Source organism: Aotus nancymaae, unplaced genomic scaffold, assembly GCF_030222135.1.
Source record: "Aotus nancymaae isolate 86718 unplaced genomic scaffold, 86718_ANA_hifiasm-v0.15.2.pri h1tg000020l, whole genome shotgun sequence".
Lineage (NCBI taxonomy): Eukaryota > Metazoa > Chordata > Mammalia > Primates > Aotidae > Aotus > Aotus nancymaae.
The window spans coordinates 27,899,331-27,915,179 of NW_026988432.1; the positions used below are offsets into that span (position 1 = coordinate 27,899,331).

The following is a 15,849-nucleotide window of genomic DNA, read 5'->3' on the forward strand; positions in this document are numbered from 1 at the left end:
TTGAGTAAGGGATTACATTTTCTGATTGTTGTGAAAGGAATTCCCCTTTCCTAGATAAAAAGGCCAATTTCTAAGTGAAGCTCAAACCAGCATTGTATGGGAGGCTCAGACTAAGAAGAGCAAAGTAAATCCCTGGCAAGGGATTAAGATTTTCCTCTCCCCCCACCACCCTACCCTACTGCCGGCTCTCCTGAAGGCCCAGGAGCCAATCCTGTAATGAGAATTATACGAGGGGCAGGGGAAGTGGATGATAATGCTGAAAGACAGAGCATTGAATATTCACTCATCCGAAAATCCCCAGAGACATTCCTTTCTAAGAAGATGATCAGAATAATTCATATTAGCCAACTGATTTAATGTGCCACACTGACAAACCCTTTCCTAAGAATTTATAGCCTCAACTAAAAACAGTTGTTTGGACAAACTGTCAAACTCCTGTAGGGCCCACTGGACATCTGTCTTTGTGAGGTTACTGAGGAGAATGGCTATTACTTTGAAAAGGCTAAGGGTTTGTTGTTTCCTGCTGCTGCTAAGAGATCTACAGAGTAAGTGAAGCCTTAGTGGTTACCATTAGGCAGAACCCAATAGAAGGCCTCGGGAGAGCCGCGTTTAAAATCAGCACTTGCGGGAGACCGGCCAATCACTTGAGGTTAGGAGTTCCAGACCAGCCTGGCCAACATGGCGAAATATCGTCTCTACTAAAAATACAAAAAATTAGCTGAGTATGGTGGCAGGCACCTGTAATCCTAGCCACTTGGGAGGCTGAGGCAAGAGAATCACTTGAATCCTGAAGGTTGAGGTTGCAGTGAGCCAAGATTACACCACTGTACTCCAGCCTGGGCAACAGAGTGAGACTCCATCTCAAAAAAAAAATTAATTAATTAATTAACTAACTAATTCAGTACTTGCTATTCCATTCCCACCTTCTTGGCCCTTGCCTGGATTTCTGTACAGCTCTTCTGGTTCTCTGCTTGGAATTCAGTCCCAGGTTCCTGGCCTCACCAACGTACCCAGCCTCAGCACCAGAATAATCCTCCTCAACACAGCTTTCATTGGGTCCACTTTGATAAGTTCAGGCAGCAGCTAACGCAGAATAGGATGTGGTGGATCAAGCCGTGAGAGCAGAGCCAAAGCTGGGGTGAAGAGAGACAGCTGACCAAGAGACAGACTGCCCAGCAGGACAGGAGAGCCAGACTAGGACACTGAGCCCCGCATCACCTGGGAACATGGCGGGCACCGTAAGAAGTCGGGAGGCATGAAAATGTGCCGAATTGGCAGCAAGAATGGTGGAAAAGAGCACAGGATTCACAGGTGTTAATAGATCTAGGCTCACATCCTGGCTCTGTCCCTTCTGAACCTCAGTTTTCTCATGGGTAAAACGACACATGCATAGCTGCTGCGGTGCACACTGGGACGTGCTTCCCAGACACCTCCCGGGAGTGAAGGACTTAATCTCCCTCTGCTGGGAGGGCTGTTAGTCCTCTCTGAGGATTGGCTGAAGAAGACTGCCCCACCCAAGGTCACACCTTCTTCCTGGGCGCCCACAGCCAGTGACTGAATAATACGGGAGGAACAAATGCCCAGCCCCACCCCCAACATGGGGCAACTGCAGGAATCTCCAGCCCCTGAATCCCCTTGGGGTGGAGGTGGGTTGCTGGGGCTGCGTCTGTCCGCTCTTCAGTTCTGCTTCCTAACGCTCCCTTCCATTGTAGAACGCAGGCGCACGGCTTACTCTCTGAGTCCGCTTCCTGGGCAGCCCAGCTCGCCACAGCCATCTCATCCAATCATGAGGTTCCGTGAACTTTTATTTTTATTTATTTATTTATTTATTTTTTGAGACAAGGTCTCACCCTGTTATCCAGGCTGGAGTGCAGTGGCACGATCTCGGCTCACTGCAACCTCCACCTCCTGGGTTCAAGTGATTCTCATGCCTCAGCCTCCAGAGTAGCTGGGATTACAGGCATATGCCACCACGCCCGGCTAATTTTTGTATTTTTTGGTAGAGACAGGTTTTCACCATGTTGGGCAGGCTGGTCTCGAACTCCTGACCTCAGGTGATCCGCCTGCCGCGGCCTCCCAAAGTGTTGGGATTACAGGCGTGAGCCACCGAGCCCAGCCCGTGAACTATTAATGGTAAATGTAAAGCATCCGGCCACAACACGTAGTATAGGTTGAGTATCCCTAATCCGAAAATCTGAAATCCGAAATGCTCCAAAATCCAAAACTTTTTTGAGAGCCAACATACCACAAGTGGAAAATTCCACACCTGACCTCACACGACAGGCCACAGTGAAAATGCAGGTGTGCAACACAGTTTATTTAACATACCCAAGGAACAAAGACCCTCCCAATGCCCAGTGCCCTTCAGCTGCACTAGGTGCAGGCTGGACGCACCAAGGGCAGGTTCCCCTCGATGATGACCCACATGGATCCAAGACCTATGTGCATTAACTTCCTGCATTTTTTTGCTGCTTCTCTGCTCTATGGTATAAAAATATTGAAAGATAACCAAATTATTGAAAGAGGGAAAATTCTTTTCTACACAGTCCAATATAAAAATGCTAATGGAATAACAGAATTACAAAATCATTTTTCGACACCTGATGAAATAATGAATATGAACACTGAACTTTAATAGTCGCTGAAGCCATTAGATGAAAAGCTGATGAGGAACTTTATAAGGAAGGGATCACAGCAACAATTCCTGAACTCATTTGCCCTTTTTTATTTATTTATTTATTATTTATTTATTTTTTTATTTTGGAGACGGTGTCTCAATCTGTTACCCAGGCTACAATGAAGTGGCACGATCATGACTCAGTGCAGGTTCAAACTCCAGGGCTAAAGCAATCAGAGTCACATAATCAAACCTAACAAATGTTGACGAATAAATAAAATGTTTCTTTCATATCTAATAATACGTAGTCCTGTCCTACAACAACACTGTTTTTAATTGACTGACATTTAAAACCTGTAACTTTTACTTCCGAATTCAAAAAAAGAGAACTTTGAGACAGTCCCTAAGGAGGCAATTCGTTTTCACACGTTCTTAAAACATATTCCACACTCCCTTTCCCCTCTCCCCTCCTCCCTCCTCAGATCTCGTTTCTTCGGCTACAAATCTCGCGACAAGTCAAGTTCTCATGAGTTCTCCCAGAAGGCACCGTTCTTCCTCTTTCCCTAAGCGGCCTGAGGTGAGTGGTTCTCCTGTGTTGCTCCAAGTGCTCAATCCTCCTGCCATCGCCGCCATCCTGGCCTCGGAGGCGGCGGCCTCCAGGACCCGGTGAGGAGAACTCCCAAAGCTACTAAATCCTCGCTGGTGGCGATGGTTTCTTACGCGGGGGTACGTGGCTGAGCGCCGACTTTGGAAGCCGGTGCCGATCGGCCTCTGCGATTCGCAGAGGAACGTGATGGGCGGGAGTGAGGACGACCGGGCCCCTCCATTGGTAGGGGCGGTCGGGCGCGGGCCGCCGGTGGTCCATGCCGACTCCTTACGTCCAGTGTCTAGCGGTGAGTGGTGGCCGAATACGCGACTTATTTGTGGCCGCAACGAGGAAAAGTTTTGGGGAAAATGAAGTCTGGTGGAGCCTTTACACGTTTCTACCAGAGTTGCCTGCCGGAGGGCGCTTAACGTGGGTAATAGCCCGGAGGTGTCGGAAGAGACCCCATGTTACCCGCGCAGCTCTGAGAGTAAACGCTTTTACGTAGAGCGGGAGGGGGGAGGTAGAGGGTTGTAGTTGAGTTGTGCTATACGGCTGCGTCCAGTAATTTTACGTTCGGAAGATCAGCATCTTGAATTGAAACAGGCTGCCTTTTCTTCCAAAGGGTAGACTGGATTGGTGAGGTCCGTGTGGCTGCTTTCGTGGAAACAGTGCTGTGGTTACTGGCAGATAAAAGGGAAAGAAAGCACTGGATGGAGGAAAGGATGGCTGCGATGATGGCATTTCTTAGGACACCTTTGGATTAATAATGAAAACAACTACTCTCTGAGCAGCTGTTCGAAAAATACTTACACTGAATGCTGAGTTATTGTTAAGTACGTATTGACAGAACTACCCTGTACTTTCCTCCAGGTAATCTGTGAAAATGGTTCGCTATTCACTTGATCCGGAGAACCCCACAAAGTGTAAGTGAACAGGAGGTAGATACCTATTTCCTACATGGGGGTTGGCATAAGATACCAAAAATTAACCAGTGTTTTTTATTTTCTAGCATGCAAATCAAGAGGTTCCAATCTTCGTGTTCACTTTAAGGTATGCGATTCATAGTTGTGATCCAAGAGTTCCTCGTGTTCCACTCAAAAAGGTAGCTGCAGTGATGCCTTTCTTAGGACACCTTTGGATTTATCATGAAAATTAATAAATTCTGAGCAGCCACCTTATATTTAGGCATTGATCATCAGGTATAATGATGTAGAGTTTGTGGAATTAAGTAGAACTACCAGAAAACCATCTGAAAACCTAGTGTGCAGATCAAGATGGGACACATTAATTCTAATAACATGATGATGGATGTAAACATTTTACAGTGAGTAAATGGAGTTTGGGGGTTAATTTTTCCCTAGCTTCAACTAAGTCTTCCTAGCTTTTACTCACAAGTTTTTTTAATTGCCTTGTCACCAAAAAATAGAAATAACTTGACATTTTGAAAAGCTAAAAATTTAACGTTTACTTTAAAAATTAAGCAATGCTTTGACTAGTTAACCAACACTTTATTCTTCATACTTAGAACACACGTGAAACTGCCCAGGCCATCAAGGGTATGCATATACGAAAAGCCACGAAGTATCTGAAAGATGTCACTTTACAGAAACAGTGTGTACCATTCCGACGTTACAATGGTGGAGTTGGCAGGTGTGCCCAGGTGAGAATTCTTAGTTGCCATTTGAAAAGACAAATTTTATGGAAAAGTGATGGGATAGGATAAGAATGGCTAAGATCTGTGCTGATCAACCTATTTCTGATTGCTGTAATGACAGGATAGCTTGGATTGATGGTGAAATGAACCATATCCTAAGAAACCTTGATGTTGGGTAAAATAAACTCATCTTGGCTATAATGTTAATTTAAATCAAGTGAAATGACTCATCTTCTCCATTTTCTTTCAGGCCAAGCAGTGGGGCTGGACACAAGGTCGGTGGCCCAAAAAGAGTGCTGAATTTTTGCTGCACATGCTTAAAAATGCAGAGAGTAATGCTGAACTTAAGGTATCCAAAACCATTGACATCCTGTGCAACTTGTATGGTTGTTTTAATTAATGTTGGCTGTTCAGATTTATGTCCTTGTCTTCTCAGTAATTAACTCGTTTAAAATTTTTAAAGTTGCTTCCTTTTGTTGTTGGTATTTTTTGTTTGTTCTTTTGAATCCCTTTATGACAAAATTCTGTGAAGATCCAGAAGATGGTCTGCAGTCTCTCTAAGCCTAACTATTTCTATTTTTCTGCTGCCTTTTACACTGGAGGTACTTTACCAAGGGCTTTTAACCCTTGTGCCATACACCTTTTTGGTAGTATGGTTAATTATCAAAATGATAGCTTGGCAGTGGTTAGTATGGTTTGTGGCCTACCTTCAAAATGAAGAGCCATGTTACATTTTTGGAAAGTTTAAACTTTCAAAAAGTTTAAACAGTGACAAACTTGTGTTGACAAAACACAAGTTTCTCCATTTTGTATATTACCCATTAGCCTTTTGCATTTGAAGGTCTGAGCCAGAACTGGAATTGGTTTAGGTCTGTATGGCTCTAAACCTTCTAAGCCATGCTGAGAAATCCTGTTTATCATCAAGACTTTGAATTGAGTTCTTCCTTATCCCTCAGCTCTCCATGCCTCTTAATGATCTTTGGGAAGGCCACTCACAGACAATGTATTTATATTTAGCACACTGAGTTTGGTGGCAATTCAGGCACTTAAAGGTGAAGGTAGACAACTGCTTAAATATGCTGTTTGAAGAATCAAAGGATTGCCTTTCAAAAATGATTTCATTGAGGCAGGACATTTGAGCAAGATTGGAAAGTTTTTCATTTTTGAGATAGAGTCTTGCTCTGTTGCCAGGCTATAGTGCAGCCGTGTGATCTTGGCTCACTGCAGCCTCCACCTCCAGGGTTCAAGTGATTCCCCTGCCTCAGCTTCCTGAGTATCTGGGACTACAGGTGCATGCCACCACCCCCAGCTAATGTTTGTATTTTATGTAGAGATGGGGTTTCACCATGTTGGCCAGGATGGTCTCCATCTCTTGACCTCCTGATCTGCCCACCTCGGCCTCCCAAAGTGCTGGGATTACAGGCATGAGCCACCACGCCTGACTAGAATTCATGTTTACCAATGATAGTTTGTGGTGTTTTGCTAATTACGGATGTTCCTGATTTCATTCTCCTCCTCTCTAGGGTTTAGATGTAGATTCTCTGGTCATTGAGCATATTCAAGTGAACAAAGCACCCAAGATGCGCCGCCGGACCTACAGGGCTCATGGTCGAATTAACCCATACATGAGTTCTCCCTGCCACATTGAGATGATCCTTACTGAAAAGGAACAGATTGTTCCTAAACCAGAAGAGGAGGTTGCCCAGAAGAAGAAGGTAAATTAGTAGTTGCTCAGTTTTATTAGTGGTAGTAGAAATATTTGTGGTTGCTGTGATGACTATCTTAGGACACCTTTGGAATAACCATGAAAGAAAACTATTCTGAGCAACCCTTTCTCCTATCTTATTTTGGCTTTTGTGAGTTTGTTGACTAATAAGTGGTAGTTTTATATTCAATACATCAGGCCCATATGATTATCTGCTTATGGCTGCATGTAGATGTACATAGCCATTTCAAAACGAGCCCTCTCCCCAAATCTCAGAAGCTTGTTTAAGTCAAGAACCTGAGTGATTCTGTACACTTCTCATTATACCTAATGAACTTAGGTTCTATTGATTTTATCTTTTAAGGATTTTCCCCCTTAGTCCTTAACAACTAGGTTTCCTGCCTCTGGAATAAGCTGCAGTCCTCCAAGATGTACTATGGGTTTCTCCAAGAAACTTAACAATCTATTTTCCTTTCCCCAGATATCCCAGAAGAAACTGAAGAAACAGAAACTTATGGCACGGGAGTAAATTCAGCCTTAAAATAAATGCAACTAAAAGGAAAAGAATGTTGTGTTGTCTTTATTATTTCAAGTGTCCTTACAAGATGGATCAAATGGGGATTTTTTAGGATTTGAATTAGAAACAGATTGTTTACCCTGCACCATTAAACATTTTCATGGCTGGGCACAAGTGCCCCATTTCTATAATCCCAGCATTTTGAGAGGTGAAGCCTGGCTGCTTGAGCCCAGGAGTTCAAGACCTAGGCAATAGGACAAGCCTGTCTACAAATATATATATATACACACACACACACACACACACACACATACTAAAATTCACTGAGTGTGATGTCACTTCCACGTAGTCTAAGCTAATTGTAGGACTGAGGTGGGAGGTTGCAGTGAGCACTACTGCACTCTTAACCAGGGCAAGACTGAATAGACCTTGTCTCAAAACAGAATAATTCAGTGCGTGAATATACCATTTGATCATCCCCAACTGGAAATGGCTCCATTGAGCATTGCCTTTGTCATGACAGCAGTCAGGCTCAGGTTTTGAAGCTTTTTTCAGTAATGATGCTCAACCTGTATCATTTCATCAATTGATAGACAGGTTTGGTTTTTGCTGTTAGAAACGATGCTACTGTAAACCTTTGCAGATTTTTGTTTTTTCATTTCTCAGGTATATACTCGACTGGAATAGCTAGATCATACGGTAACCTGAATAACCATCTGAGGAACTTTGAAATATTTCCAAAAAGGCTGCACATTACATTTCAACAGCAGGGTGTGAGGGTCCCAGTTGCCATGCATCCTCGCCAACACGTACTGACATCCTAGCGGGTGTCCACTGTTGTATAAAGTGATTTAACTGCTATTAAACTGATGTCTAAAGTTGGCTTTAGTTAATGTTTGCTTGCTCTGCCCTTGAATTTAAGAAACTCGCAAACCGCCTAGCTGCCACCTTCCCTGTGAATGCCACGCCATTTTCACTGGCGTCATCCTTTGCCGAGGCAGTGTTCTTAATTTTAATCCTGCGTTCCGAGTCAGGGAGTTGTCCGGTGAGACTTTCCTCCCGGAGCGGAGCTCTGATTTGGGAACCTGGGAAGCACAGGGCGCAGCGCCGGAAGCCCCATCGCGTCCCTCTGGGCGACACTGCTGCTTGCTGTGTGGGCTGACGCAGGCGCGCCTTGTCATTTCCGTTGGAGGCTCCCATTGGCTCGGCTGCGGCTCGTCTCTCCCTCCGGAAGTGCGGACATTGTCAGCTCTGCTTCCGCGGTCGCGGGTAAGTGTGTCTGAACTGCCGGCTTGCGGTGGGCTTGGGGGGCTGCTCGGCAGGCCCAGGCGCTCGCAGAACCCTAGCCAGTTTGCGGGCTCCTGCCTCCTGCCCTCCTCGGCGCTCTGGCCCGCCGGCTCCCGCAGTGCCCGCCTTCGCTTTCACGGTACCTTCCTTCCTCATGGGCGCCGACCCGCCCTCCCCGGCCCTGCGCCTCTGTCTGCATTCCTTGTTCACTATCCGTGCCCTCGGTGCTTGCATTGGCCTCTCCGATACTTTATATTGGTTTTATTCTTTTCCGTGGGCAAATATTGTTGGTTTCACATCCCTTCTATGACCTTCACCGTTAGGCCTCTTTTCTCTCCTCTTTTCAATCATTGTCTTTGACTTAACCGGTCTCACCGCAACCACCCACCCCCCGCCCCGCCCTGCCCTCCCGTCTCCATCAAGATGACATGCTCAACTGTTTGACTTGAAGGAAGGTGGCTTTCTCTATTATGCCTGCCCTGTTTCAGATGGAGCCTCGGACTTTTCCTGTCTCCTCTATTGTTTGGACTTAAGTCGAGGGAAAGAAGATTCCTCTGCAACAGCTTTAATCCTTGCTTAGTTGGCTTGGAGAGAATAATTAAAATGATAATATCTCCTAGCTACCTTCTAGACTTTTCTGACCCACTTTCCACATGTGTGAAGTAAAATATCTTACCGAAGAATTATTATGAAGATTAAAAGATAAGCTACACGTAGGCTTCATTCTGAAGAGAACTAAAAAGTCTCTTAAATGCCATAATTATGGCCTAAGTGATGAGTAGTATTTGTTCTTGAGAGTTTATTTACACCATACTGTGTGAGCGTGCTTAAAACACAGCTACAGAAGTAAAAATGAATCTTTATGATGGAGGGCCTTTCAGTCACTAAGCTAGTACTGGTAGCATTGCCAGTTGTTTTGAAGGGGTTTAGTTGGTTTGGAACGTTTGGTAAAAGGGAATAACATGACCATTATGGTTTTGGAAGAGGAAAAGCCAAGAACATTGAGGAAAACAAGAACTGGAAATTATGGTCTTAGCCAGCCCTAATTACCAGTTACCTCTGTGAGAACTTTAGACAGGTTACAACTTTTGGATTTATTTATTTATTTATTTATTTTCTTCAGACAGGGTCTGTTTCTGTGGCCCAGGCTGGAGTACAGTGGGCTGTCATAGTTCCCAACAGCCTTGACTTTCCTGGGCCTAAGCGGTTCTCTCCTTCCTCAGCTCCCCAAGTAGCTGGGACTACAGGCATGTGCCACCACACTTGGCAAATCATTAAAAAAAAAAAAAAATGGGCCAAGTTGCGGTAATCCCAGCACTTTGGGAGAACAAGGCAGAAGGGTCACTTGAGTTCAGGACTGATCAACACAGTGAGACCTCATCTCTACTGAAAATTTAAAAATTAGTTGGGTGTGGTAGCATGGGGCTGTGGTCCTAGCTACTCAGGAGGCTGAGGTATAAGGGATAGCTTGAGTCTAGGAGGTCGAGGCTGCAGTGAACTCGGAACACAAGTGGTATGTTTGAGCCACTGACTTTAGCCTGAGCAACAGAGCAAGACCTTGTCTCAAAAAAAAAAAAAAATCACTGTTGCCCAGGCAATTTTTTTTTTTTTTTGAGGTGGAGGTTTCCTAATCATGCAGGCTGGTGTGCAATGGCGTGATCTTGGTTCACTGCAACCTCTGCCTCCCAGGTTCAAGTGATTGTTCTGCCTCAGCCTCCCAAGTAGCTGGGATTACAGGCACACGCCACCACACCCAGCTCATTTTTTAATTTTTAGTAGAGATGGGGTTTCACCGTGTTGGCCAGGCTGGTCTCAAACTCCTGACCTCAGGTGATCCACCTGTCTCAGTCTCCCACGGTGCTGGGATTACAAGCGTGAGCCACTGTTCCCGGCCTCAATTTACATTTTTGTTTATAGCTCTTGCTTGTAATTCATTTCAAAGACATATTCAGATTGGATTGTCTATACTACTGTTCACATGTATTGTGACTAATTTTAAAATGTCTTAGCATAGTCATGGTGCTGACTCATTTGCCAGCAGATCCTACTTAATTTGCAATATTTTGAAAAATAGCTCATTTTTAGTAGAGACGGGGCCAGGCTGGTCTTGAACTCCTGACCTCAAGTGATCTGCCTACCTCGGCCTCCCAGAGTACTGGGATTACAGACATGAGCCACCCCTCCTGGCCTTAAAATAAGATTTTCTTTTTTTTGAGATGAAATCTCACTTTGTTGCCAGACTGTAGTGCAGTGGCATGATCTCGGCTCACCGCAACGGGGTTTCACCATGTTGGTCAGGATGGTCTCGATCTCCTGACCCCATGATCCACCCGCCTCGGCCTCCCAAAGTGCTGGAATTACAGGTGTGAGCCACGGCGCCTGGACAAGAATTCTTAACGTGCTAACTTATCAGCATTATGCACTGTTTGAAAGCTTCTTTCTTTCATACTTTTTAAGACCCTCCATCCTATTCTAGGTGATTAAAAAGTCTTGTAAATTTAAGAGATCACTTGGTTTAATAATATATTATGGAACTAGTATTGGTTCTTCTTCAAGAAATTGCTGATTTTGAGACGTTCCCACATGATTTCTAATCATCAAGGACATCAGTAGTGTTGATTTGTTAGTTTTGAGACAAGGTCTTAACACTATTGCCCAGCTGGAGTGCAGTGGCATGATCATACCTCTCTGCAGCCTTGAACTTCTGAGCTCAAGTGATCCTCCTGCGCCTGGCACAGTGGCTCACACCTGTAATCTGAGTAACCCAGAACCCTGAGGCAGGAGGATCACTTGAGGTCACGCATTTGAGACCAGCCTGGGCAACATAGTAAGACCCCCCCATCTCTACAGAAATTTTCTAAAACTAGCCATGCATTGTGGTTAATTGCTTAGGCTCAGAAGTTTAGGGCTGCAGTGAGTGATGATTGTGCCAGACTGCACTTCCAGCCTGGGTGACAGTTTAAGACCTTGTCTCAAAACAAACAAATTAACACCACTAATTTCCTTGATGATTAGAAATCACATTGGAACTTCTCAAAATCAGCAAACTCGGGAGACTGAGGTGGGAGGATCACTTGAGCCCAGGAGGTCAAGGCTACAGTAAGCCACAATGGTGCCACTGCACTCGAGCCTGGGCAACAGAGTGAGAAGGGTCTTGAGAAAAAACAACAAAAAAGCGATCTTCTCACCTTATTCTTCCAAGTAGTTAGAATTACGGCTCTGTGTCAGCAAAGTCAGCATAGGTGTTAATTTTTGGAAGTGGACAATTTACTTAAAACATATAATAATTAAATTTTTTTGTTACTTGACACACCTTAAATTATGCCCTTAAAAATAAAAGCAAAATATATCAAAGGAGAGTTGTTGCCTGGGAAAGGCCAGGTGATTTTTCAGGCTAGAGGTCTTTCAAAGTAGGGTCTTTGTAAGTTTTGTATTGCAGGATTTACCATCAGCGTTGTAGGTTTGGCTAATTGATATTGTCAGTCCCTGAAGATTAGGACTTGGGAGTTATCTCACCCGAAGTCCACTCCACACTTAAATGAAGTATAAGTCATAATACTAAATTAATGTTTTTGTTTCTCCATTTTTTAAACTCTAGAGGTAGTAGCAAAGGCACCCAACCTCTGATTGTTTTGAGGATTAAATGAGTTGATAGATGTAGACTGCCTAGCACCTACCAAATGTTATTGTCTTTCCTTTATCATCAAATTCATGATTAGGGAGCAGTGATTGGAAAAGTTTGGAAGCAAGCACCTCATTATTATCCATGTCTATACCACTTATTATTTCTTTTTTCTTTTCTTTGAGATGAAGTCTTGCTCTTTCACCCAGGCTGGAGTGCAGTGGCAGGATCTTGGCTCATTGCAGCCTCTACCTCCTGGGTTCCAGCAATTCTGCCTCAGCCTCCCAAGTAGCTGGGATTACAGGTGCAATTCACTATGCCCAGCTAATTTTTGTATTTTTAGTGGAGATGGGGTTTCACCATGTTGGCCAGGCTGGTCTCGAATTCCTGACCTAATGATCTGCCCTCCTTGGCCTCCCAAAGTGCTGGGATTACAGGCATGAGCCACTGTTCCTGCCCTACTTTACCTTTTAGATAGCAGCATTTTCATTTAATAAAGTCTTTTTTTTTTTTTTGCAAATGTAATAGTGTATTTTAAGTTTTCCCTACGCTGTAAAATAGTCCTTTCAGATATGTATATATATTTTTCTTTTTTGAGACAAAGTCTGTGTCATCCAAGCTGGAGAGCAGTGGCATGAACGTGGCCCACTACAGCCTCAACCTCCTGGGCTCTAGTGATCCTCCTGTCTCAGCCACTTATGTAGCTGGGACCACAGGAGTATGCCACCATGCCCAGCTAACTTTTTTACCTTGTAGAGACAAGTTCTCACTTGGTTGTGCAAGATGGTTTCAAACTCCTGGGCCCAAGGTATCCTCTTGCCTACTAAAATGCTGGGATTACAGGCGTGAGCCACCACACCTCGCCCCTTTCAGATACCTTAATCTTGGTAAATTCCTTCAGTTACTAATCTGTGATGAACTAATTTCTTTTCTTTGTATAGATCAACAGTTGAGGAGCTCAAGCCCAGGACAATGGTGTGCATTCCTTGTATCGTCATTCCAGTTCTCCTCTGGATCTACAAAAAATTCCTGGAGCCATACATATACCCTCTGATTTCCCCCTTCGTTGGTCGTATATGGCCTAAAAAAGCTATACAAGAAACAAATGATACAAACAAAGGCAAAGTAGACTGTAAGGTAAGAACATTCACATGCCTTCAGTAAGAGCAGTGAAAGGGGGTGGTACGTGGGTGAAACACTTAGATTTTGGAAAGACAGGTTTTAGAACCAGAAGCTTCAAAAATTTGTCTAACATTTGGCTTAAATTAAGGTTTTAAAGTAAGCCTCTGATTTCTTCTGTTCCCATAATGCATTTGCCTTTTGGCCAAAATGATAACCAATATTTCCTGACTGATAAGTGTAATGGTAAATAGCTAATGGATGAGAAGAGATACACTAATACAAACCAGTTTCACTGATGGATAACTTTGGTAAGAGATTTAATTAGAAGGATCATAGAAATTTTTTTTTAACAAAAAAATTTTTTTTTAATGAGTAGACACTCTGTTATCTTTAGAATTGTTGCTTTTTTTAGATTCAGCTTTGTTTGTGCTCAGCTGCACTAATTTAGCCATCCTGCCCATTTCTGGAAGCGAAATGTTTCACTCTGGAGCTTGTTGCCTTTTTTGTTTGTTTTTTGGAGACAGAATTTCACTGGTTTTTTGGAGACAGAATTTCACTCTTGTCGCTCAGGCTGGAGTGCGGTAGCACAATCTCGGCTCACCGCAACCTCCACCTCCCTGGTTTAAGCAATTCTCCCGCCTCGACCTCCTGAGTAGTTGGGATTATAGGCATGCACCACCACATCTGGCTAATTTTATATTTTTAGTAGAGACAGGGTTTCTCCATGTTGGTCAGGCTGGTCTCGAGCTCCTGACCTCAGGTGATCCACCCGCCTCAGCCTCCCAGCACTTTGGGAGTATGTCTCTTAATGAATGTCTTTTTGTTACAATAATTTCTAAATTTTTTTTCATTTAGGGTGCAGACATGAATGGATTACCAGCAAAAGGACCAACAGAGATCTCTGATAAAAAGAAAGACTAAAGCAATTTCCTAAAGGACCTCATCATTTAAAAAATGAACCTGATAATATGAAGCATCTTCCTTGTAACTGTCTTTGACCTTTTTATCTGAGACCGGAATCCAGGATAGAAGTCTAGATACTTACCGGATACTAATCAGGAAATACATAATATCCTTATTTAAAATGTAGTTAGTTATATTTAATGACCTCATTCCTAAGTTCCTTTTTCATTAATGTAGCTTTCATTTCTGTTGCTGTTGTTTTAATAATATGATGAAATAGAAAGTTTGTGCCAGTAGACACTATGTTACTAAATCAGCACTTTAAAATGTTTGGTTCTCTATAATTCATTCGTGTGAATTTGACTGCTGTTTGCTGTAATTTGTTTGGGCTCTTCTAATTTGAGTGGAGTACAGTTTTATTGTGAAACTGTGCAGTGAAACTGTGCAGGGAAATGAAGGTAGAATTTTAGAAGATAATAATGATGTGAAACATAAAGATATAATAATTACTGTCCAACACAGTAGAGCAGCTTGTCCATAAATATAGTAATTACTATTTATTGCTCTGAGGAAGATAAAAAAAAAAAAGATAGGGAAAAGGGGGAAACTTCTTTGAAAAATTAAACATCTTTTACAAATATGTCTAATGTAATTAGAAGATTTTAATCCTTACTACGTTTCTTCTCTTCCTACAAATGTATTAAACATTCAGTTTAACTGGTAGTTCTCTTTCTTTTAAAGTCTATTTAAATATTCAAAAGGGAAATTTTCATCACGTCAGCAGAATTCTGATGTTGTGATGGCATCTGTATAGTGGCAGGACAGCGATTACTATTGTTGCATAACAAGACACTTCAAATTTAGTGGTTTTCAGCAACACTCACTCAACTGGGCAGTTCTTTGCTGTTCTGGGCCTGGGTCTGGACATAGGCCATTATATGACTTTTAGCTTGGGATTTTAATATTCAGCGTAGGGACCTATAAATATTCAAAAATGATGAGATGCATCCTTATATCTTTTTTTATTCCCTCTGAAGCTGGGAAAGATTAAAGGGGACTCTTGCCCCAATGAAGTCCTGGTCCTAATTCAGGCTCTATTAAGTTCTACGTCTGGTCAAGTCACTGATTTACTTGGACTTCATTTGATATAAATCAGAAGGTCTCAGCTTTTCTGTCCAAAGCCACCTGAGGGAGAAGATAAATTCTCATTAGCAAATAAATTGTTAATTTTAAGATATAAATACTGTTACAAAAATAATAGATTCATAGTAAAACAATGCAAGAGCACACTAAATGAAAAGCAAATGTTCTTTCTGAACTCTGGTTCCCTAATTCCAACTTCACAGATTTAACCAATTTTTTTGTTGTTTGTTTGATCTTGTTAGACAGCAAGTCTTACTAACAGTGCTGCTCCTTGTGGAGCAAGGCTAACTCATAGGCAGTGCACCCAGAGTCTGCCCCAGTTGGTTTTGTGTGTAACCTTCTAGCAACTTTTTGAAAATTAATTTGTTCTTCAGTACACACATCTTTTTTATTTTTACTATTTTTTATTTTTTTGAGACAGGGTCTCACTCTGTCACTCAAGCTGGAGTGCAGCACTGTGATCATGGCTCCCTACAGTCTTGACCTCTAGTCCTGAAGTGATCCTATCACTTTAGCCTTCCAAGTAGCTGGGACTACAGGTGGATGCCACCATCCCCAGCTAATGTTTTTGTATTTTTTTGTAGAGACAGTTTTGTCATGTCGCCTGGGCTGGTCTCAAACTCCTGGGATCAAGTGATCCTCCACTTTGACCTCCAAAAGTGCTGGGATTATAGACGTGAGCCACTGCACCTG

At 43.1% G+C, this 15,849-nt stretch overlaps 2 protein-coding genes and 3 non-coding genes across 6 annotated transcripts; all 5 read left to right on the forward strand.

Annotated features, from left to right (window-relative positions):
* The first annotated feature begins 3,191 nt into the window (after positions 1-3,191).
* On the forward strand, positions 3,192-7,148 carry RPL17 (ribosomal protein L17). 2 transcript variants are annotated; one of them, XM_012440806.2, is made up of 7 exons: positions 3,192-3,283; positions 4,074-4,126; positions 4,213-4,253; positions 4,729-4,863; positions 5,108-5,206; positions 6,381-6,572; positions 7,044-7,148. In XM_012440806.2, exons 2-7 carry the CDS (start codon positions 4,087-4,089, stop codon positions 7,089-7,091), a joined length of 555 nt encoding a protein of 184 aa, XP_012296229.1. In that variant the 5' UTR covers positions 3,192-3,283; positions 4,074-4,086; the 3' UTR covers positions 7,092-7,148. The 2 variants fall into 2 exon arrangements, with proteins under 2 accessions (XP_012296229.1, XP_012296230.1); XM_012440807.2 differs by having other exon boundaries at positions 3,198-3,343.
* LOC135276142 (small nucleolar RNA SNORD58) lies at positions 3,930-3,995 on the forward strand. Its single transcript, XR_010343707.1, has one exon. It is a non-coding gene; the product is annotated as a small nucleolar RNA SNORD58 (small nucleolar RNA).
* LOC135276140 (small nucleolar RNA SNORD58) lies at positions 4,310-4,374 on the forward strand. The gene has a single exon (XR_010343705.1). It is a non-coding gene; the product is annotated as a small nucleolar RNA SNORD58 (small nucleolar RNA).
* On the forward strand, positions 6,623-6,686 carry LOC135276141 (small nucleolar RNA SNORD58). Its single transcript, XR_010343706.1, has one exon. It is a non-coding gene; the product is annotated as a small nucleolar RNA SNORD58 (small nucleolar RNA).
* A 1,137-nt stretch (positions 7,149-8,285) lies between the features above and the next one.
* CUNH18orf32 (chromosome unknown C18orf32 homolog) lies at positions 8,286-14,736 on the forward strand. Its single transcript, XM_064379195.1, has 3 exons — positions 8,286-8,348; positions 12,930-13,125; positions 13,966-14,736. The coding sequence occupies exons 2-3, from the start codon at positions 12,961-12,963 to the stop codon at positions 14,029-14,031; spliced, it is 231 nt and encodes a 76-aa protein (XP_064235265.1). The 5' UTR covers positions 8,286-8,348; positions 12,930-12,960; the 3' UTR covers positions 14,032-14,736.
* Positions 14,737-15,849: the final 1,113 nt, after the last annotated feature.

Coding starts and splice junctions, on each gene's coding strand:
- RPL17 (XM_012440806.2), top strand. CDS start 4,087: ATGGTTCGCTATTCACTTGATCCGGAGAACCCCACAAAGT. Junction 4,127..4,212: donor TCCGGAGAACCCCACAAAGT/GTAAGTGAACAG, acceptor TTTATTTTCTAG/CATGCAAATCAAGAGGTTCC. Junction 4,254..4,728: donor ATCTTCGTGTTCACTTTAAG/GTATGCGATTCA, acceptor CTTCATACTTAG/AACACACGTGAAACTGCCCA.
- CUNH18orf32 (XM_064379195.1), top strand. CDS start 12,961: ATGGTGTGCATTCCTTGTATCGTCATTCCAGTTCTCCTCTGGATCTAC. Junction 13,126..13,965: donor AAGGCAAAGTAGACTGTAAG/GTAAGAACATTC, acceptor TTTTTCATTTAG/GGTGCAGACATGAATGGATT.